This window comes from the organism of the source record quoted next, unplaced genomic scaffold (genome assembly GCF_019419815.1).
Source record: "Pyrus x bretschneideri cultivar Hongxiangsu unplaced genomic scaffold, Pyrus_bretschneideri_v1 Contig37, whole genome shotgun sequence".
NCBI lineage: Eukaryota > Viridiplantae > Streptophyta > Magnoliopsida > Rosales > Rosaceae > Pyrus > Pyrus x bretschneideri.
Window position 1 is genome coordinate 1204286 of NW_025999690.1, and position 24601 is coordinate 1228886.

Below are 24601 nucleotides of genomic sequence, written 5' to 3' on the forward strand. Positions count from 1 at the left end.
TGTTCGATGTTTAACTCTTATGCATTAATAAATGAAGAAAAATCTTTACGCAAGTCTTCAGAGACAATCGAATAATGTGAGCTTGGACAATGACTCACACTAGTACAAAAACATGTTTGCGCGACGAAAACTTGCGCGACGCAGCTAACTGCGTCGTGCAAAGTATGTTTGCGTGACGTTAAACACAAAACGTCGCGCAAATGGCCTTTGCGTGACTGCACTTTGCGCGACGCTAATCTTCGTCGCACAAAGTGCAGTCACGCAAAGGCCATTTGCGCGACGTTTTGTGCGTCCCGCAAGATTTTGGCGCTAAAGAAAGTAAGTTTTACCGCTTTTTCTGTTGACTTTGCGTGACGCAGGGTTGCGTGAGTCGCGCAAAACAGCTTTGCGCGACGCACGTGAACTTACGTCGCGCAAAACATCTTTGCGTGACGTATGTGGCGTCGCGCAAAACAGCTTTGCGCGACGTATGTGCACATACGTCGCGCAAATCTGTTTTGCGCGACGCCACATACGTCACGCAAAGTCAACGACTTTTCTTTCCTTTACTTAATCAGTTTGGGTGGTAGAAACTGCAAACTAGTTGCAGCAGCTACATCCCTCCCCCATCTTTGTTCTAAACGTTCTCCAATTCTCTCCGTTCCTTAATCTATTTGTATCCGGTAAGCAATTTGATTTTGTATATGCAACTTTGAATTGAGAATTCAAACTAAAACTACTAATTTGATTTTGTACAGGATTTTTGTATACAATTATCATTGAAGAACGAATTTGAAGGTATTTTTTTCATATTGCATATGGGATTTTTGTATATGTACCTTTGGTTACTTGCTATGCCCTTTTTTGGTAATGGTGGAGTTTTGTGAGATTGAATTTTGATGTAATCTTTATTAATTTTACCTATTAAAAGGAGTGAGATTGTAGATATATTGTTGAAGACTTGTTTGGGCTTCATTTGAATACTTTATCGAGGTTAACTTATATATTTACATAGAAGAAATTGTAAGAAATGTTGGTTTCCCCTTGAAATTTCCTTAATTTGTGCTATACGGTTGAATTGAGGGTAAATGCCCACTTTCGACCCATCCCTCTCTCCCTTACAATTTCCTTAATCATGTTTATTAATATATGATATGAAGTGGTTGAACTTTGAACAAATTGTGTTTCAATTAGACATTATATTCTTGGTTTTTTTTTCGTTAATTTTTTAGTGAATTTTGGAGATTTTATGGATTTCAGGATTCAATTACTTTCCATTTTTCATATTTAGTCACCAAGTAGATGATCATCAAATATTAAAATTAAAAATCAAACAAAATCTCGATTGAGAATACATATAAGTCTGCATTCATTTTGTGAAATGATGATCACACACACTCTTCTTTATTTTTAGTCATTGAATTGAAGAAATCAAACGAAAATAAATTGTAAGATTAAACATGAGTGTGTGCTCAAAGAAAGAAGAATGATGTGTGTTTACCATATCCATTCATTTTATTTGTTGATCAATATCTACTGCTCATCTGATCACTTTTATGTTTAAATTTAAAATTGTTTACTACAAGTAGGCTTGACAAACAGGTCGTGTCTGTCGTGTTCGTGTTATTTTCATGTAACATCTATTATCTTAACGAATCGTGTCGTGTCTCACCTGTTAAGAAAAATATTTTTTTTTCCTTAAATTTGCACATACCACACATTGCCACATAAATATTACTTCAAAACATTAAAACACATTTGTCGTTTAAGTACTACATCTACACTCGAAGATAAGAGCCTAATAAACAAACATTCATACACTACTAGTGTATTACAAAATATTAAATGTGCAAGGATATGCAAAATGAAAGAGTTTTTGTTTTTAAGGTTGTGAAGCCTTTCTCAAAAGTTTAAACCTTACCAATTGAACTCAAAGCTTGCATGTTATTCTTTTACAAAATCCTCAATTTTCATCGATCATCATGACATAAGATTTTGTGGTATCCACTTGTGTAAAAATTTTAAATTGACGATCAAATTAGTTCATTGTATTCATACAGGATCAAGGAGTGTAGCTGTAAAAAAATCATCAAAATCGGAGTTAAAATTACCATTATATTGTGATTTTTCTTTTATAACCTTAGAAAAGTTTTGTCTCGTTACTTGATCTTTGAATGTTTGTTTTTTGCGATTTTTGGCATATACGATCTTGAAGCATATACAAACAAATTTGATGGTTGTATCGTTGAAATTAGTTTCGTAGAATGCGTATCCCATCAAAGCGATAGATTCACTAGCACTTAGAGTTTATTTATACTTTCATTAAGTATAACATAAGATTTTAAGGTATCCACTAGTGTAAATATTTTAAATTGAAGATCGAATTCATTCATTGTATTCATATAAGTCAAGGAGTGTAGCTGTAAAAAATCATTAAAATCGGAGTTAAAATAACCGTTAGATCGTGATTTTTCATTTATAACCGTCGAAAAGTTTTGTCCTGTTACTTGATCTATAAATGTTTGTTTTTTGCGATTTTAGATGTATGCGATCTTGAAGCATATATAAACAAGTTTGAAGGTTGAATCGTTGAAATTAGTTTTGTAGGATGCATATCTCATCAAAACGATAAAACTCCCACAATGTGATTGCATGCATCATACCACAAAATCATTGGCTTTCATGATGGCTTATTTTGTTTCATTTCATGGGCTAGAAGACCCTTTCTTTCTTGCTTTTGCAAAGTGCTTTTAACTTAATCGATCTCGACAATGAAATCAAAAGCATGGTCGTGTATAATTTACATCCCTTAATATAAAAGTATAAAATAATAATTAAGTTCAGTTGACAATCTGTTCAGTGTTTTAACTCTTATGCATTAATAATTAAAGAAGAATCTTTCTGCCAGTCTTTAGAGACGATTTAATGATGTGAGCTTGGACAGTGACTCGTCAAATATTAAAATTAAAAATCAAACCAAGTTTCGATTGAGAATGCATGAGTCTGCATTCAGTTTGTGAGATAATAATCACACATTATTTGTCTCTTTATACGCACGCTTCTTTATTTTTAGCAATTAAATTAAAGAAATTAAACGAAAACAAATTATAAGATTAAACGTGATTGTATACAAAAGAGAACAAGAATGATGTGTAGTTGTCATATCCATTCATTTTATTTGTTGATCAATATCTACGGCTCCTCCGACAACCTTTTTGTTTAAATTTCATTTGTTGTGATTAAGATAGAAAGCATATAAAGAAAAGAGAGATGAAGATCATCCATGTACATTTAAATTAGTTTACTGCTAGGAGTTAGAGTACAAGTTCAGAATCATGGTAGTGTTATAAGTTACTTGGACAACTAGTAATCTAGTTGCGGTATACATCACCAAGGTTGGCCTAGTGTATATTAATATATGAACCTGTAGATATCAACAAAGCTAGTAAATTAATTAAGAAAAATACTAGAGAGACCGTGTTTTTTGATCATATTTTATAAGGCATGTAATGTGTAAAGTTGATGATTCAATCTCTTCTTTAATGTTTTAATCAAAGAATTTTTCATGGTTTACAAAATATGATTCAATTAGATAGTATCTTTATAATCACCCATTAATTAATTAAATTTCTGATGCAAGTTGGCATGATTTTGTACCACAAAGAGTTGCATTTGATGTGGAACTCCAATTCCGCATATCTCGATAATTTTCCTTTACAAGTGGAATTCCTTTGCAGGATTCTGGTCTCTATGATTAATTTAAGCTTCGAATTTAATCAAACAAACAAAAATAACTATTGTTCGATTACTGCAAAAAGTAACTAATCTATAATCATTCGAGTTTCATGTGTTTAAATAAATAGCAACGGTAAATGTTTAAAGGGAACATTTAATAAAAGGGTGGTTTTATTGGCACTTCACATTTTGTTGACTTGTCCTAACATACTTAATACACTGCCATCTACCTTTTAAATTACAATTTATTTTAACACACCTCACGTTACTACCCTCACACCTACACTCTTTATGTACGTACATCTCACACTCACTTAAACCTCACATCAGACTCTTCGTTTGTTTAAAAATAATAATAACTTGTGTGTTCGTTTTCTTGACCACAAACAAAATTCGCAGTATAAAAACCTAAAACAGATACGAACTCAATTTTTAGGGTAAACTGCCAATTTAGTCTTTTAATTATCACCTGAGTGAAAATTAGGTCCCTAAACTATTTTTTCAGAAAAAATCTGCCAATTACATCCCTAATATTATATTCGAAGCTATTATATTCAATTTTCCGTCAATCTAAGTCACGTTACTTGTATGTGATACACATTGGAGGGTAGATAGGTAATTTTACATAAAGAAATAGTGTATGGAGTTAACTTTAGAGAGTAATTCGATAATAAGAAAACAAAAAAAAACTTTAAAGGGTAAATTAGATGTTAGATTTGCAATCTATATGAAATGTTAAGGGCTTATAGGTGAGAAAAGAACGGTATTACACTTTAAAGTGTGTCAAATGACTAAAGTTGACAAAAAATTGGATAAAATAGCTTTGAAGATTATAGTAGGGATGAAAATAGCAAATTTTAATTAATTTAGGGACTTATTTTTCCGAAAAAAATTAATTTAAGGATCTAATTTTCACTAAGGTGATAATTCAGGGACTAAATCGGTGCTTCACCCCAATTTTTATAACAAAGAGTGAACACATCTATTCTACATTTCTATTTGAACAGGTAATAAGTCATTCACTCATTTATGATGGATTGGAGTTTTTGCATATCTTAGATATTTTTTTTTTTTGTAAGGATAAATGGTGGCAAGCCACGATTATCTACTCATTTCAAGGGCCAGAATGACTCACAGAAGCATTTCAGCATCTACCTGGCCACAAGTCTAGCTTCCACACTAGCAGTGGGGTTCGAACTCGAGATCTCCAGTTTTCAATTTAAAGGAAGCCCCGAAATCTACCATTTGCATATCATTAGATGAATTCGGGGTAATTGCTAACAACACATTAAACCAATCATGGAAGGAAACTCTAATTTTAGAGTAATTAGCTATTTAATTGTTTACCAATAACTTGAAGATACTTTTAAATGACTCATTGTCATCTTTATCTTTTGAAATTTTTTCATCGAAAGTGCCTCACTGTCAAGTGTGAATATCAGTCATTTTTTTCGAACATTATGCTTGTTAGGCCATCTGCAACCAAAGGGCCCAGAGTGCTAGAAGGCTGAAAATAGCCCAAAAATCGTCTCCAACCGAGGGCTAAGCCAAAGGGCTCGTGGGCCCCACAGAATCTAAAAGGGCCAAATGGCCAAAAGGCTGGCTGCATGCAACCGGCCAGCTAGGGGTTGGCCAGAAATTCCAGCAATCCTATCGAATATAACGGACAGGATTATATTTAATATAAATATATTCATATCGGTTATATCCGACATGAATGCTTAAACAAAAAATTGAATTCAACGGCTAGTTGACACCAGTTACCGTTGGATTCCTTCTTTTTTTTTTTTTTTTTTTTTTTTGGTTTTTTGGGGCTTTTTTTTTCTTTAAAAATTCTATTTTTATTTCCTATAAATACCTAAACCATTCATTCACCATTCCTCACAAAATTTTCACCATTCCTATACCATTTCAATTCTCATATTTTGTAGTTTTAAATTTAATTTGTAGTTTTTAAATTTAATTTGTCATTTTTAAATTTAAGTTGTTGTTTTTAAATTTAAGTTGTTTTTAAATTTAATTAATAAATTATGTTTGACCCTCGGTTGGAGACGGTTTTTTGTGACAGGGCTAAAACAACCCTATGGACTTTTGGCCCTCGGTTGGAGATTGAGGCAAATATGACCCTATACTGTTCATTAAAATATTAATATCTTGGAGTGCCAGAGAGCTAAAACAGCCCTATGGCCCTTTGGTCCTCGGTTGGAGATGAAGACAAATATGGCTCTATATTGTTCATTAAAATATTAATATCTTGGAGCGTCAAAGGGCTAAAACGAGCCCTCTATTGGAGATGGCCTTACAGCTTTTGCAATAGGTTGGGAGTGAAACGTTCAAATTGGTAAACCGCCTCGTTTTATTTTTTATTTTTTATTTTTTTTTATTTGTCAAACAATATATTTTGTTAGATTAACCACCAATAAGATTTGAATCCATGCGATTATGCAAAAGCTTAACACATTTCTACCACTATGGTAAATGACAACTTGCCTCGTGTTATTATTTGGGGTGCATTAAAAAATATTTAAAAAAAAAAAAAAAACCATTTCATCTCCTTAAAGGCCTAAATAGTCATTTAATATTGTAGGGTATATAAATCAATTTATAAAAAAGTTGTGAATTTATTCAGCAATACATGAAGTGCTAATAGAAAATCTGCAAAATGTAGTAAAACAATTAATATTTACATTGTCATATTTGCCTGCTTATGATATCTCAAGGAAGATGTTTAAAGTTTCTGTAACAAAATTAATATGGCAAACTCCTACTGCATCCCTTATAGCTGGAGAGCGATTTCCATGGCACGTATACCCCCGTAGCGTCCCATGCTAATCCCATAAATTCATGTGAAGAAAAACTTACACATAGCCTTTCGTGCCACGGAAGCCTTTCTCCTACGACTGAAGAAACTAATGTCGATCAGGGCGCACAGAGCACAGTACAACCCACAAGTTCAACATAAAAATTACTAAAAGTAGCCTACCACCTAAATTTGAAGAGGAAAAGAAAACAAATAAATCAACAGTAGCACCTCATCTAATTTACAGATGACGAAGATTTTCGGAACTGCATACTGCTTTATCCGTGGTTCTTTGATTTGAAAGTTGCAGCATCAAGCTATCACCGTTCTTCCTACATTGCAGCAACGCAAATGGAGGAGGATTTCTGTCTCTATGCAGCTCAGATTCAAAATTTATAGGGGCAAAAATTCACGTCCAGTGCAGAGGGTTATAGACGAATTGTTACTCCAATGTTCGTTTCCTATAATACCACTTCTCCGATGGAAGCCATTTCCTCCTCGAGTTCTTTAATTAACTTTTCAATCTGTCTTCTATATACCGGCATGAAGTGATCACTAATCATGGTTTGTGATAACCTCAGCTTACTGTACAAGGATCTTGGAGTGAGGAAAATACCAACCCTAGTCTCTTCTGGCTGCTCATTGCCCGAGTGGCTCGATTCACTATCAGCACCACCATGGTAAACGGTAACAATATGCATAATTTTCCCTGCAGGAAAAAATCTATGCGCTTCCTTCATGTCAGGAGCAGAGCTCTCAGGCTGACCATCACTTGCCTCCGCAATTGCAGCTTCTTCTTCTTCTTCTTCCCTTATTTCATTTTCTGCATTCCTTATTTCATTTGCCACATCTGCATCCTCACCTTCTGTTCTATCATAAAGCTCATGCTCAAGTTGTTGCCACAATTCAACTTCAGTCATGCGGTCTTCATGTCTATCATGGTCTGTGAGCCCCTCACGCTCATCACCGACTTCACCATCAGTGTCTTGACGCATTCTGTCAGAATAAGAACAATCAATCTCTGAAGTCCATTCCATTCCTACAGATGAAGATACAGGTAGGTCGATGGTTTCAATGGCAGCTGAGCTTGTGATTCTCTTGGGGGGTGTAAGAAGAGGGTCAGAAGTCTCTGTGCTGCCACCAGAGGATCCGGCATAACTTCCTTCATCATTTGAGTTTGAAAGAGCAACCGAGGCTCGGTGACGAGGAGCCATGCAAGACCATGATGACAAGCCAAGGGAAGGACGAGTCCATGCTGCCTGAGCCATGCTCTGGGCTCTTCTCACAGCAACCTGTGAAATCAGAAAGATTCACAAGCCAATCAAATGATTTAGTAGAAGAGGAGCACAGATTCAAAGTTACAACCACCGAATTACAAGGTTGAAAGCTTCTATAACAAGAATGTCACCAGACATATGTCACAAGACATAACACATCAAAAGTCGCATTTAGTTGATTACAAGAAGGTTGTGAAAGGAAAAGATATGGTGTGCGACAAAACTACATTAAAAGAAAATAGATTACCTGTGTACCATTGGAAACAGGGCGTAGAATTGCACCTGCCCCGGCAACTTTTGCTTTAGCACTGGCAATGGAGGGAAGCCGTGAACCCAAAGCTGAGGCAGATCGATAGACAGTGCTAAGAATTCTTGTCTGCTCAACCTGATTTCTCAAGTCATTTATCCAAGCAGATGCCGTAACCTGTAAAAAGATAACACAATTTTATAAAACAATATGTTAGAACTTAGAAAGAAACATACAGTGGATCAATAAAAGGAATATCATAAGCATTTGGAATGCTTCAAAAAACTACAGAAGGCATGCAAGTTTTTCAAGTACCAACAAGCCAGAGAACCAGCACTGAATGGATGCATAGAGAAAAAATTTCGGACCTAACAAGGTATCATGAAAAAAAATATTGGGCATACTCAGCTAATATCATTAATTCTTGCCGAAAGCCCATTTATATCTAGGGAGGTTTAACAAAAAACTCCCGGTACTGTTCACTTTTAATGAAAAACCACATTTATACCTTTCCCTAGTACTATTCACTATACCTTTAAAAAGGACTTTTCATTAAAAGGGAAGTGTTTTTTGGACTTTTCGTTAGTTTTCCCTCATATCTATTTACTGGAAGTAAATATCACAATAACTCAGACAGAAATGAGAAAAGAGCATGCAGAGATGGTACTAGAGTAAAGAGCATTTCCGTAATTGGACTAAAATTATCGGTAAGAACACAAACCATTTAGAAGAACCAAAAATGTACAGTGAAAAAGCTTTGTCAGCAGCAACAAATAAAAGTCTTGAGTACTACAAACTTTGTCCAAGTAAATTTATAGGGAGTATATAGTAGTTTTGACCCTATTCAAGAAGTGCCGTCCCTCATCAAAATCAGCATATTTAGTCAACCAGATAAGCATCATTCACCCCACAACAAAGATAGCAATCTCCCAAGGACCTCTAATCCAACAAGGTAGTCAATCAAGCACTCAATCACAGAGTTAAAGAACATAACCTCAGCACGCAAATCATCCACTGACGCGGCAGAGAACGTGGGCACTAGGTCAGCTCCATTGATAACAGAAGTAATAAAACCAGCTCCTGATTCTGCCAATTCCCACGTCATGCAGGCAGCTGCATTGTTATAAATGGTTACTATTTAGTGCTAATAGAAATACTCAACTAAACAAAAATTGGTTACATCATGCTAAACTAAACAAACATCCAAATTCAGAACAAAATAATACAACTAAGAAAATTTTGGTGTTCAGAATACAAAAAATAAAGGAACCCAATTTGATGCGCAGCACTGAAATTAATATTAGGCCATGACATCTAACAAACACAAACCTGGAGCAAACGTCACACAGGTGGTTGTTGAAAGTTCTTTCTGCTCCCGCAATACATATGTTAGAAGTGCTGCAGTGCCTCCACCCAAAGAATGCCCTACAATCTGTCAGAAACAATTATTTGTTATACATATTTTGATCTTGTGGACCATAATATTGTTCGAAGCTATCAAATGGGTTAAGAAGAAACATTTGAACAATATGTTTACATGAATCTACTCAAAATATTGTAAGTTTGATCAAGTTCCAAGAAGAAACTTCTGCTAGCCATATGGTCTGTATAATTCATAACACAAGACTGCTGAAATAACTAATCAGCTAATCAATAAATCCCCACCCATCACCTGCAGTAGCAAAGCTGCTTCAGGGACATAGTTTTACAGATGCAAAAAAAAAAATAAAATATATATATATATATATATATATATCAACAAAAATGATACTGAAAGGTATCAGAGCCAAGATGTCTCGTGAAAAAGTTTACTTTCTAGGAACTAAAACATCAGAGTCGTTTAATTTAACAACATAACAATATCTACTGATTAACTAATTAAGATGAGTAGTAAAATAGAGAACATCCACACTTATGCCATTACCTTAAGTTCATAGTCAGGATATTCTTCAAGTGCTTTTAGTACGCAAGGTTTTGCAAGCTTGGCAATCCATCGAGCAGCCGCAACCATTCCACAATGTGCATAACCCAAAACTAAATTACTGACTCCTCCCTCATGTACAACACTGTGATGGAATGGTACAACAGCTCCCGTTGCAGCCGTCAGAGTGTCCTTAATACTATGTGTTCCGCGAATCAGCAAGAGAAAACACTTCTTATTATGATCAACAAGAATTGTAAAAGCAGGTTTCAAGATCTGCAGAACACAGTAAATACAGAATTTGATATTAACAGATAGTGCTAAATTAATTTTTTATGCCATTGAGAGTAAAATAGTGCATAAAGACACTGACCAACGATCAGTACAACAGTAACAATATCTAAGTAACGCAACCTACTCCTGCTTTGGGTTCCTGGAGAAGAACATTTTCTTCTGAATAGCCTGTCTCCTCTAAAAACAATGGAAAAGGTTTCTTCGAAAAATGCCAACACAATGTCAATAAGTTTAAGAGGTATTTGAGTTCAGCAATTGTTTGAGATCCTTTTAGCTGTTGACTGTCTATTCCACCAAATACACCATGAACATGTAAGTTTCCCTGCACCATAAAGACGAGTTATTATCCAATATCACTCTTCCAAACAGACAATAGAAGAAAAATGACTACATGGTATATGCAAACAATAAATACAAGAAGGATAGCATGTCATGTAACATTTTTTTCTTTTCTTGTGAATCTATTTATCTCCAGAATGACAAACAGTTCTGAATAATTCCTTTCTTGGTTCTGTTAGTATCGTAAAGAAGTGCTAATAATAGGTAAACTTCCAAAAAATTTTGCGAAAGCTGCAGAGTATAGTGTCACATTTTTCACCAATTCTGTTTTTAACACTCAGTTAGAAGAATGCTTTCCATAATTCAATCACCCTTTTTTCCATCTCTAGATTGAGTATTATATTCAGATAAAAAAAATACTAGTGATTTGTGTAAAATCAACATCCGTCTATCATGAATCTTAAAACTAAAATCTCGCCATATTGTAAGCAACCATCTAAGCGACACAAACCCCGCATGCGCCAATTATAAAATCTACGTATGTAACCATTATTTTCAGCACATAACGCAAAACCCATGCAATAATAACGAAATCGATATAAACACTGAAATTGGCACGGTAAAGAAACTATGTCCATGAAAACATTTTACCTGCCTCTTTAGGAGAAAGCTAATCCCAAATGCCAAATCCCCTATAGGCCACTTCCCCAAAGTCTCGGAGTAAGTGAACCTAAGAGTCTCCGACAAAGTTGAAATGGTCTCCAGCCATGTAGCCGGGGCTTGAATTAACCTATGCGAAACGCGTTCAATTCCCAAAGGAGCATGTTTGGGCACACCACCACGCCCATTTTCATCATCGTCGCCACCCGACAGGGGGGACTGTAGCTTACGATTCAATGTATAATACACAAGAGCAGCTGCACCGGCTGCGGTGGCCATAGTTGCAGTTGCCATTAGCTTACTATCCCTACAAAAATACAAATTTAACAAGAATATGATCAAAATTCAACTTCAACTAAACCCCTCAATCTAAAATCCCCAAATAAAATAAAAATTAATCAAATTTTCCTGCATAATCACCGCGAGAAGTAAATAAAATTAAAACCAAACCAATCAAAAAGCAATCTTTTTTGGGGTTTTTTTCGGCAGAAAAAAGTGAATAAAATCGAAAACCCCATAAGGTCAGGAGAAAAATTCGACCAAAGCTTATTGAAATCAGAAATTGTTTGAACATTAAAACCCTAAAAATCCAAAATCCGAGAGACATTTGGGGGAATTTGATACAAAATATCCAAAGGCAAAGAGAAAGCGCACCTGAAGAGATCGATTGTGGCGTGAATTAAATGGAATTGATTGAGATTATCTTCGAGCGTAAGGCATTAAAAATAGAAAGGATTTGATTCTTCGACGAGAACGAGAGAGCCTCTAAATTCTGCGTTTCTTCGTTTTTTCGGGCACGGAGAGCTTGAGAGCTTCCGCGCAGTTTTGAAGCAAAACGGCAGGCGGGGGCGTAGTTTTGTTTATGGACACGTGGCGGGCGTGGGAAGATGGTGAGTGGGGAAGGATGTGGCAATTAGAAACCGACCTTAACTGGGATATGGGCAGAGAAAATTCGCACACGCTAGCTTCTTCTTTTTCTCGAGAAATTGTAAAATGTATAGAGATTGTGATTCTCATGTTATAAAGATGGATGATTCACATGAGAATATAAGCATGGTTCACCTTTTCTTTTTAGCCAATCAAAATTAAAGATCTTTATCAAGTTACAAATATTGAATGTGTGCTACCTACGTTCACATTTTTTTGCCTTAACAAGGAACGATATATGTTACGACAAAAGAAAACACACAATCTCTTGTTTTCATTTGTAATTTCCATTTGATAATAAGAGAGATTACTACTACTGCCCTAAGGGCGTAGGCACACTTACCGAACCTCGGAAATATTGTATCTTATTTATTTTATTCTGCTACATAGATACCGTCTATTTCACAACACGTTATTAGTACGAGAAGCTCTCGTGTTGGTAGAAAACACAACACTATAAATCTGGTAAAGAACTACCTATCTATGCTGGAACCTCACATACAAGAAAATCCTTTAATTTCATCTTCATATCTTCGTATGACTAATTTTCTTAAAGTAAATATACATTTGGTTATATAACTATTATTATTATAATTATTGGTAGAAAATCTGACAGCCATATAAATAAGGACCATAAGTTCCTTAATTCGTGCACAAATTAAGTATGGCATGAATTCCAAAACTATGAACCCAAAGGTTCCAATGATGCCGATATCGAGAATAAATTTCGAGGACATTATGACTAATGTTAAGAACTTGATAACATTTTGTGTAGGCATGTGTTTATATGGTATGAATTAATTATCGCAACTTTCGTCATACCTGAGTTTCTTCCTTTTGGAACAAGAAAATGATGGACGTAGTAAAACTCAATTTGATTATCATCGACATATTAATGGAACTAGAAGTTTTCATAGTTTCCTATATCTAACAAGCTAAACCAAAAGTTTCATGCATGTATAAAACTAGAATAGAGGGAACTTTTCTATATATATATACATGTGCATACACATGAGTTACAACTAAAAAAAAAAAAAACGAACATAGGAAGCCTTCACAAAAGTTGCTCATATGAAGCCTCAATACTTGTCAGTACCCGAAAAGAGACAGGCATTGGGGATGGATCATGTGAAGCCTCAATACGTGGCAAATTTCCAGAAGAAGAAGGCACCAGAGGTTGATCATTTGAAGCCAGAGTAGTTGGTAGAACTCCAGGTGGTGGAGGCAATGGATGCCTTTGGAATAGAGCCATGAACCTCTGATGGTCACTTTGAATCCAACTTTCAGATTCCTGCAACTGGTCGAGCTTCCTATTCATGCTCATTGAGTAATTATTTGCATGTATGTGCAACTCTTTATTCTCATGCTTGAGCCCTTTAATTTCTTGTCTAAGGCTTGCCACCTCAGCCATTAGTGATTCAACTTGGCAGGATCAAGCAAGTAGACGTTGGCCCATATTGGATACAGAGCTCGCACATTGAACACTAAAAGCCAAAGAGTCTTAAACAACCAATTCATCAAACCTTTTCAAAAGTATTCTTTTATCCTTGGGAGTGAGAAGATTTCAGGCTACTATTGTAATAGTTATATTATTCCTCATCACAAAGTCCACAATCGTAAGAAGACCATTAGAGGATAAGAAGGATGAGTGCAATATGTTGTCCTGAAGAGGCACGTTTGCATCTTCCATAACATTCAAATTGAAATGATGGTCAGATGGGCAAGCCATTTTCAAAAAAGATGAAAGAAAAGGAAATCATATAAAGTGAAATCTCTAAAATACAAGATAAGCAATTTCCACAAGCGGGCAACTTTTCGAACGTGTTTGTTTTTTATACAATCGATGCCTCTATAGAATGAGAGGCAACACGACCACTTCAAAAATCAAAGAGACATCATTCTCCGAATTTCAAAAGTCAAATTTTACTAAATTAAGTTCGTTGGCACTTCTCAGACGCATTCTCAACTTTCTAGATATCAAGGACAACTCTGTCAAAATATCTCTGACAAAGTTTGGATGTGTGAATTTTACCGTTTCAACTACACCACTATTGCCGACAAGCGTAAAGAAGATGGTCCCAACAACATCACCACCTACTGTAGGGAAATCCCTATATATGTCGACTCCCGTCCTCCATGGTAAGGCAGAGCTCCAAAAAATTCTTCCTTGTCGGGAATGCATCTTTAACCAAGTCTCTCAAAATGCCTAACTCATTTTCTCAGCAAGAAAACATTTTTCATCGTGAAGTTTTACATCAGCATCAAAGTCTTCTACTGTTTTCTTAAAGAGCAAAAGTATCTCATATCATCACGGTCGAGAGCAAGAGTATCTCATATCATATTTTTTCCCCTGTCTTTTCCTTTACCCTTGCTTGCCTACAAGACAAGGAAAAAAACAACTAGTCGAAACCTGAAATCAAACTTCTAGTTTAGAACTGCTTGCCCATAACCTTTGCCTGATCTCTTGCCTTGCATTGGTCTCAAGTAGTCACCTTCAACTATTGTTGGAGCCGGGTTTCAAGTCACCAACATCGCAGAACAGTTGGTACGCTGTTGGCTCTTTACATTGAAGCTGCCAAGTATGGACGAGTCACCAAGAGTGAAAATGAGTGGTTGACTAAGTGAACGGAATACCAAAGTTCGATGACGGGAATCCTATTCACAGCCTCAACAAACTCTACCATTTATATCATTCACATGATGTACAGAAAGGTAATCCAAATTTTGAAAATTACTAATTAATTACAAGTTACAGAGATGCCGATTGAACTATTGCATGCCCACAACATGATAGTCACCACATGGATTCAAGTTCCAAAAGATAATCCATAAAGATGGAAATTTTAATATATCTCATGCCTGAAGCATGATGGATGTATAGGTTCCAATGATTCAACTCCCCAGTAAAGATTAAAAATTCAAGCTCTATAATGTTATAGAAGAGGTCATGATCCAAATTCTCTAAATAATTCACCTAATAAGACATGACTGTCCTAGAAGAGACAATATAAGGCCCATGAAGAGGCAAGGATATCCAAAGTAATGAATGCTCATAAATATGCATGTGCATGCACATGAGAATTATGGGATCGTGACTTGATGATTACTAATGTTAATTTTGGTTTTACAGTAGCTACAAATTCATGAATGAGCTGTGTTGAACCATGTTCTTTTGTTCATCGATGAAAAGAAAAGTTATTGGCCAAACTGGAAAAGGGCAATTCTATTAAAATTTAGTAAGAACGTGGAGAAATAAACCTATACTACAAATCGCCAAATGATGTTGAATCCAGAAGGTTATATATAGACATTTGTAATTGTTTGAGCCCAAAATAATATTATTGGGCTGAGCCTAGGTTTGTTTTCAACCCAATACTCTTCCAAAAGTATTATGGGTTGTCTTACCGCCATAAGGCCGCCCAATCAAGTTGGCTAAGTCCTATTGTGAGAAGGATTGATTTGGATAAGCAAAGAGGGCAAATCTTAATACAACAAGGGGTCTTAAAGCTGAAGGCGCTGAGAATTAGGGAATGAATCTTGCTCATTATAGAGCCTAGTTCAGGAACCTATTGGAACTAGGATTGGCCAAATCATAATCAAATTGGGATAAGGAGTTCTAGTCTAAGTACTTCTCTGGTTCGACCAGGAGTAGGTTCACTACTATAAATAAAGGAGGAAATGCATTATTCAAGCCCTTTCCAATTCAACATACAAATTGCCCTGCGCAAACCTTTTAAACACCTTGAGATTTTTTATTTTCTTTTTCCGGCAACACATCTTCAATTTGGATAAACAGCACTGTGAAGGCAACCGACAACATCTTCAGTTTGGATAAGCAACACTGGAGCAGTAGAATCAACCAACCGATGAGCACCTTCAGTTTGGATAAACAACACTAATTTAAGGCCGACTAGTTATTTATCTAAGTCTCGATCGACAAGGATTTTTTAGTCCTTGTTGGTAGAGGTCATCTCATCAGCATTCTCGACGAAGTGAAGTGTTACAGGTTACTACATTCGACATATTGAAAGCCGAATTTGATATTTGAACTTCGCAAAACTAGCAACCTTGTCTTCAGGCTGTAGAACCCGAAGGCCGAGACATGTTCCTTCCTCAGCCGCAGTTGCCAAATCAAGAAGTCAGCAGTGCGCCTAACACTACATCAACATATTTGTGTATATACCACATTATCCAAATCGCAAAAACATTGACACCAACGAATAAACTATATGGCTCGCTGAAAAGCAGCCCAGGTTACCACAACCACTAAATAGCAGTCGAAATAAACAATGGGTAGCGAAGATGACCGACAACCCCGGGCAATCATGGCCGAGTTACTTCATGGGAAAATGGTGATCGATCAAGAGTTTGAAACCACAATCGAAGAATCTGAGAAGCGCATCAAACTCCTCCTTCGACCTGAAGAAATGAAAGCCCGTTTCGAGCACTTCAAGAAGGAAGCGGAAAGAAAAATTCCTCCATTACCCCTACAAGAGCCATTAATTAAAATTTGATGAAATCTTCAGCCACCATTTCTCTACAAAGCTTTGGAATACATGCAGGAGTTTCACAAAAAACATTCTCCTAATGGCCTGTATGGTCTACCGTAAGCTTGCCCAGAGGCTCTTGACCTGGCACTAACTTGCCCTGATGCTAAACAGATCATTCAGAAAACAATAAATCTGGGGATGAAGGCCAGGTTCCAGCATATACGTAAGGCTCAAGTTCTCGTCTTCGAAGTTGAACCATTTACTGATATAGATACCACCGATCTTCCTTTCTCGCTAGAGGACCTTCAATATCTGCGATACCATTTTGAAGTCTTCTCAGCCGTGGCCTTCTTCGGCCTTACGCCCGACAAAAAAGAACATATGGCGATTTGGATACTTATTTGGCCACAAAGGATGCCCGCATCGCCTATCAAAAGCGAACCTGTGAGGCTTCACAAGGGCAGAACTAAGTCCCAACGTCAACCGAGCTCAAGGATAACAACCAGAATGAAACAGCTCCAGTGGATGTACCACATAAATAATTACTCGTTGAAGTAGAGGATGATCAAGACGAAGATGATCAGGAGTAGGATACCTCGCCCGAAAATCTAGAAGACGAAGATCACAACCCGATAGGCCCTTCGGTCCTTGAAAATATAGAAATTAGCATGGTCCACGTCTTACCTGCTGAGTTCCAACCAATCACGTCCCTGCCGAATTTCCTAGATGGGAATGTGGTTATCAAGGAAGCAACATAAGTCAACTTCGTCACCATCGAAGAGGCCGAACCAGTAAGCAAATAAGATAAACTTAAGGCGGCTCTTGCCAAAGTGTTTTCCCATTCTTCTTCCATTAATCTTCAACATTTAAAGCCGTTGTATATTACGGCTCATATTGAAGGATACCCAATTTCCAAAAATTTTGTCGATTGTAGGGCAACAATTAACATCATGCCCATTTCCATCATGAAGGCATTATGACGATCTAACGATAAGCTTATCCCATCAAAGGTAACCATGAATAGCTTGGTCGGGGACAAGTCCCAGACCAAGGAAATGCTTCCCTTAGAGGTAAATATCGTAGGTCGCAACCATATGACTGCATTTTTCATAGTCGATTCAAAAATCGAGTAAATGCCTTGCTTGGTCGTGATTGGATCCACCAAACAAACTATATCATGTCATCACTGTATCAAGTCATTATCTTCTGGGATGGCAAATTGGTCGTGATCCATCTGGTCAGCAATCAGCAATTTAAAGCTAATATGATTCAAGCTTGTTATTTCGATGATCAAGTTGGCTATATCACTCTACAAGGGTCTAACGAGGAAGGATGGTCGATCCGAATCTCAGTTCAGAAGGTTATTGAGGTTGGCGTCCAGAATGTTCACCAAGATTCGACGAGACTCGGACTGGCTGACCTAATTGCCAGTCCTGATGTCTGATATCAAATAGAATAGACGCCAGGCCGCAGTTTTATCCACCATGGAACGATTGCTGGCCCATTGGTATGTCATTTTCAAACAACTAAATTTTGGCGTAAACTTAGTCGAGTTCCTCATTGAAATAGACAATGGTCCAGTTCTATCACTGGAGAACGTCCAAGCTGCCTCGGTCAGACAAACGGCCCCAGGTCAAGGATCCATTAGAGAAAATAAATGTTGGCAAGGCCAATAACCCTCAACCTTTATTCATTAGCACTTTGTTACCCCAACCCATGGAAACAAAACTCTGTAAATTACTCAAAGATGCCTGGCCTAGATCGAATGCTCGTAAAGCACGAATTACACATGAAAGCTGGTTGTAAACCTTTTCACCAACTTCCCTGACAATTCTCGACAGAAGTTCAGCTTGGCATAAAAGACAAAACTTGTTCGACTTTTAAAAGGCAAGTTTATTCGAACAGCCCCATACATCGAATGGCTAGCAAATATTATACCAATTTTAAAGAAAAATGGTGTTCTACATATTTGCATCGATTTTCGTAATTTGAATTTGGCAACCCCTAAAGACAAATATCTGATGTCGATTTCAGACTTGCTAATTGACACCGTGGTAAACCATAAGATGTTATCCTTTATGGATGACCATGCTGGCTACAAACAGATCTTCATTGCCGAGGTCGATGTCCACAAAACAGCTTTTTGTTACCCTAGGGCACTCGGGACCTACGAATGGGTAGTCATGCCGTTCGGCCTTAAAAATGCCGATGCCACATATCAATGTACTATGAATACAATTTTTCATGACTTGATTGGTACCATCGTCAAGGTCTACATCGACGATGTTGTAGTCAAATTGAAATGTCGCCGAACGTATCTCGATGATCTTCGACAAGCTTTCCTTCGTATGGGCCAACATAATCTCAAAATGAACCCAACTAAGTGCGTCTTCGGTGTACCATCCAGTAACTTTCTGGGTTTCATTGTACATCATTGTGGCATTGAGGTAAACGAAAATAAGGCTTGCGCAATCATCAACGATCCACCCCCGACAAACAAAAAGCAATTACAGTCTTTGCTCGGTAAAATCAATTTCCTTCGCTGTTTCACTACTAATTCGGCGGGAAAAATGAAGGCTTTCTCCATGCTTTTGGAACTCAAGGGCTTTGACAAGTTTGAATGGTGTGAGGAGCATTAAGCGGCCTTCACACAAATCAAGGTTTCTCTCATGACCCTACGTGTCCTTATACCGCCTCAGCGCGATAAATCAAGCATTAAGCGACAGTCGAAGAATCCATCGGTTGCCTCCTTACACAAGACAACGATATGGGGCATGAGCATGCCATCTTTTACCTAAGCAAGAATCTTAACTCACCAGAGATCAATTATTCAGCTGTCGAAAAACTTTGCCTAGCTTTGTTTTTTGCCGCATCGAAACTCAAGCATTATATGTTCTCTTCCGTCACTCAAGGCATTGCCCAGACCAATGTTATTCGGTATATGCTCACTCGATCAAGAATTGGAAAATGAACGATGGCACTATTCGAATTTAGCTTGCAATATGTCCCTCAAAAAGCCATCAAAGGGCAGACACTAGCCGATTTCTTAGCTCAACACCCTTCCCCATACTATGTTGAGGGCAATGACGTTGATATTGGCATGATAGAAACACGTGACAATTACTGGACAATGTATTTTAACAGCTCTAGTACCTCAATCTCAGTCGGGGTAGGGGTTGTTATCCAATCCCCTGATCATTACCGATGGTATTTCTCCCTCAAACTAAATTTTGATTATACGAACAATCAAGCAGAATATGAAGACCTCATCATCGGCTTCATGTTCTTCACGACTTGAAAGCAGCCCGCATCCTAGTACTTAGCGATTCAAAACTTGTGATTAACCAACTCAATGGGACTTTTAGTTGCATGAGTTACACTCTGGTGCCCTATCACATGGTTGCCACTTATTAGGCTGATTTTTTTTAGGGCATCATGTTTAAGCACATATCAGGAACTTGAAACACTGACGCCGACGAACTGGCTTAAATAACCTCCGGAGCATAATTCTTGGGGGGGCGAACTAGGCCGGGTTATACCAGTAATACGACAACGACACCCGGCCTTAGTTAATCTACAAGCTTTTCAACACGACCATGTGATCCGTACACAAGTTATGTCTCTACCTTCATTGTTGGAACAAGAAGATCTGACGATTGAAGAAGATTAATCATGCAGTACCTTGATAATCCTAGTGGTAAGTACAACCACAAGACTAGGGTACATGCCATAAATTACGTGAGGTATCAAAATGAATTGTATCGAAAAAGTGAAGACGAATTGTTGTTACTATGCATCGACCCAAAAGAAGCCGCCCAGGCTATCATAGAGGTACATGAAGGAACATGTGAAGCTCATCAATCCGGACGTAAAACACGGTTGCTCTGACGACACGGTTATTTTTGGCTAAATATGTTAAAAGATTGTATTGAGTACGCACGAGGGTTTGTACAATGTCAAATTCATGGACCTGTACAAAGGGTCCCGGCCAAATTGCTTCATTGGGTCACCAAACCATGGTCGTTCAAAGGATGGGCCATAGATGTAATCGGCAAGATCACGTCGTCTTCCAGATCAGCAAAGCATGCATGGATACTTGTAGCAATCGATTATTTCACCAAATGGGTTGAAGCAAGGTCGTACGCAAAGTTCTTGGCAAGTAGGCATACCACCTCAGAGATTGAACTAGTCTAACACATAAACTACCAATCAATGGGAAATTTTTAAAGAAGTATTATCCAGTCAATTGGGAGATGCAGGAATAACTAATTTCATTAATTTTGCAAAAGGCGTAAAAGTGAAGTTACAATAAAAAAATCCAACAGCTGATTAGTAAAGCCAAAATCCTAAGGGGTCGAAGGAAGGAAGGCTTCAAGAGCGGCCTTCAATTCCAACCACCTTACTTTACTATGACTTCGGCCTGTCTTGTTCTTTTATCAAGCTGAAGTTGTTGTATCTGCTTTGCACCAGCCACGTAGTCTGTCAGTTGAGACTTATACACTTCAAAATCCTTTTCAAGCTCTAAAGCAACGGCCGACCTTTGTCGTTAAAGTTCGGCAATTTGATGTTGAAGTTAGACAATTTGCTGATCAAGGTTGGCCAGTTGCATTTTCTTTGCTTTTATGGCCTCAACCTCCAATAGACTAGTTTCATGAGCAATCTTTGTGGCCTTTAGGTCATCCTTGGCCCAAATAGCCCTTTCAAAAGTAGTGAAGTATTGTCGGGTTCGCTCCAGGATATTAGATAAATGAACAACACTTTCGGTGCTCACCAAGCCACCAGCTACAAGATCGTTTAGACACTCTCCTACGGAGTCGAGGCCAAAAGGATTTGTGAAGCCGAAAGGGATAAAAGCTCCTGCAACTTGACAAAGACGTCAGACTCGGTTGTGGTTACATAAGACCCGGCTACTCCAGAAGTACTAAAGAATAGTGCATCAAGCTTGACTTCCTATGAAGGCTACATAAGAAGGAAATTGTTAGAAAAGTTCTAAGTTACAAAGCAACAAAAAATGGGATGCGTTAAACCTGCAGAGAGGAAACTTTAGCTATGTCTGCTGGTTCATTGCTCGAACCTAGAGAGCTTAATGGCCAAGCCCAGTGCTTAAAACAACCTTTTAGTTCATGCGGATGATGAAGGTTATCTATGTCTAATGGCTATTGGGGCGGCCAAGAAATATAAATAATGCCCTTTGGCGCATAAAATTTTCGGTGAAATGAACGGCTGGGCACCTGGCATTTGATATTTTTCTTGGTTTAGAACTCTAAAAAAGGAAAATTCATGAAAATAATAAATGTCTTACAAAGGCCAAAGTGGCTTCTTGAGGAGGAATGCCGATATCTTGGTCCTGTGGATGAATCGGCGTCTCTGTCGTCGCTTCGGGCTTAGTGAAAAGTTCCGTTCCATGTCCCGCACTTTTTTCGGCTGCAAGAGTATCGTTCTGGCCAGATGCCTCATCCTCCTGAACAAAAGTTTTTTTTATTTGGAAATTCAATTAAGAGATAAAGAAATTATTAGCAAGAATAATCGTACTTCTTCCAGAATGATCACCGATTTTCCTTTTGGATTTGGGAGACACTTTCTCTCAGCCAAGGTGGTCACTTTCTCTAAGACAGCAGCTGATAGGTCAGCTTGGGGAGCAATGGTCAACCCCGGAGTTGCAGGTTCCTCGACTAACGAAGCAACAACCGGTTCGACCATAACTTGAGGGACATGATGAACTTCAAGTGCTTGATATGTTGGAAGCTTTTACTGCACTCTCGTTGAGACATGGACGGCAGGAGTGGGGGGAGAAACACTAGGAGTAGTTACTCTTATGGTTTGGTTGGAGATGACACGAATCTCCCGTTCCTCTTTCTTTGCCAATTTCTTGACACGGTTTTTAGGATGGGGAGCGTTCCCTGCCATGTTGGCTTCCAGGCAAGGTCGTTTACTCGGCGGAGTCCGCACAGTAGCAGCCGCCTTTTTCACATGAAGGGCAAGTTTTTTCTTAGTTGCGGCCATCGCAACCACTTTAGCCCCTTTTATAGTACAACGACCTAAAAAGACTAAGTTTAGGTTGGAATGAAATTCGAAATAAATAGATGAACAAGATGAGTAAGAAGGTATACACATTAGGCCGTTTCTTTGGATTTTGGGACGAGAGACTTTTTGGGTTGATCGCCAAAAAGCTTCTTAGAGACTTTCTCAACTGAAACACTAAAAAAGTCCTTTGTGTAAGCACCTCACCAATCGACGAAAGTGCTGGCACATTGGGTTTCTAGAGTGTTCAATCGAAGGCGAAACTTGGAACATCGAACCCCCACTCGGCTATTTCATATTCTCTCTCTGAAAAGCCAGAGAGGTTCTCTTAGTTAAGAAGCGAGCGAGAATCAAGGAACGGTATGAGGTACCCTTGGAGATAGCCCAATTGATGAGCCAGGAAGTTGGGATGATATATTTCCTAACTTCCTCATCGGGCTTCACAACCATAAGGTAAGTCGCGATTGATAATAAAGGATCCCCATGACATTTAGAGATCAGCTTTTTCAGCTTTTTCCCATGCGGATTGTGGGAGGATAATAGATGATGGATATGTCCGACGACGACAAACTTGGAATTTGTCGTCTGACAAGCCCTCTAAGCTGAAGAAATATTTAAAGATTCCTTCGGCCGAATAAGCAGGAAAAGGGTGTGAGGCCAGTTTCAGGCCCATTGCCTCAGAAGGGTTGAAGTTTGGGACTTCTAGCCTCAGCGTCGAGAAATAGACCTGCAGCCAGAGCTAGAAGACCTAGAGCGGGCCGTTTTGGTGGGGGTCGATCTTCCCCGCAGAAGTGTCTACTAAACATCAATTGAGATTGGTAAGGCTAAGGGCTAAGACATGACCACTAGCCAAGGCTTCGGCAACTAACATGTTCTCAGCCAAGCACTTATTCAATTTGGCAGAGAAAATATATTTATTGTACTAATAAAATAAGAACGCCTCGTGTTCCCCCATCTTAAGAACTCCCCCTTCCGAGCCGGCAAAGTGGGTAACCAGGGTGTTGTAGTTAAAGAAGTTTTTGTGCAGCTTTTGCTCGTCTTCTTTCAACGAGCTTTGGTCTCCTTGCATCAAGGCTTTGATAGATCGATCTTTGAAAATGGTCTTCAAGTCCAAGTCGAATTTATACTCGGAGAGAGCAATATCGATTGGGAGGCCGGTTGGAGAAGTGCCAAGTATGGCTGAGATATCCAACACCATCGAACCAAGGGAGCCGAGGGGAAAAATCATTGTGTTGGTGGCCGAACACCAAAAGCTTAAAGTAGCCATCACAAGTTCTCAGTCCAAATTCATCTCGATGGTCGAGAGTTTGATGGCATCAAAAATGCCAAGAGACCTCCATTCATCACCAAAGTGTGGCTCCATCCGAGTGACCTAAGCAGCCCAAGCCAAAATAGTTGAGGGCCAGACACCTTAGGGTTTGGTCGATTCCTATTTCGACCAATCGTACCCTTGGAATAAAGGTTTCGGGTAGTGTGCTTTCAGCATTTCGATGATGGTTTTTAGGACGTCATCCTTGAAGAGTGGGCCTAGAGTTTAATGGAGAACATTTGGTTTATCCTCGAATCGAATGGTCATGATGGTGTTTCCATCAGTGCTGCTTAGGCACTTGTTGCATTCCTCAGAGAACTTAGTAATAAATGTATTGGCAGCTATTGAAGATGAAGGTTTTTTTAGGAATTAAGAGTATGGTTTCTTTTACGAGTTTAAAAGCAACTGGCAAGAGATTCAAGAATTTTGAAAGCGTAAAATTTGAGTGGAGGAGAGATGAGCATTTATAGGCATTTTGGGAGGAAGATCAATAATTTAGTTTTAAAAAGGGGGATAAAATCAACTAGAGGATTTGATGATCATGATGGATATTCAAAGAATCCAGGTGAAAGGACTGAAAAACTCATGGATCAAGGATGCACATTTGCGTGTAATGGCGAATTTAAGGGGGGAAATGACATTTTAGTGTTCAAATATCTCGA

The 24601-nt window shown here is 38.1% G+C and overlaps 1 protein-coding gene across 1 annotated transcript; it reads right to left on the reverse strand.

The window, feature by feature from the left end:
- Positions 1-6355: 6355 nt before the first annotated feature.
- LOC125468334 lies at positions 6356-12141 on the reverse strand. Its single transcript, XM_048563980.1, has 8 exons — positions 11847-12141; positions 11184-11499; positions 10378-10575; positions 9963-10235; positions 9368-9470; positions 9033-9151; positions 8039-8215; positions 6356-7806 (listed from the first exon to the last, which is right to left on the reverse strand). The coding sequence occupies exons 2-8, from the start codon at positions 11484-11486 to the stop codon at positions 6976-6978; spliced, it is 2004 nt and encodes a 667-aa protein (XP_048419937.1). The 5' UTR covers positions 11487-11499; positions 11847-12141; the 3' UTR covers positions 6356-6975.
- Between the last annotated feature and the right edge of the window lie 12460 nt (positions 12142-24601).

Excerpts from the sequence above, each read along its gene's own strand:
- LOC125468334 (XM_048563980.1), bottom strand. The coding sequence starts at position 11,486 with ATGGCAACTGCAACTATGGCCACCGCAGCCGGTGCAGCTGCTCTTGTG. Across the intron at positions 9,471-9,962 it reads ATCCTGACTATGAACTTAAG|ATTGTAGGGCATTCTTTGGG; the intron begins GTAATGGCATAA and ends TGTTTCTGACAG. Across the intron at positions 7,807-8,038 it reads CTGTTTCCAATGGTACACAG|GTTGCTGTGAGAAGAGCCCA; the intron begins GTAATCTATTTT and ends CTGATTTCACAG.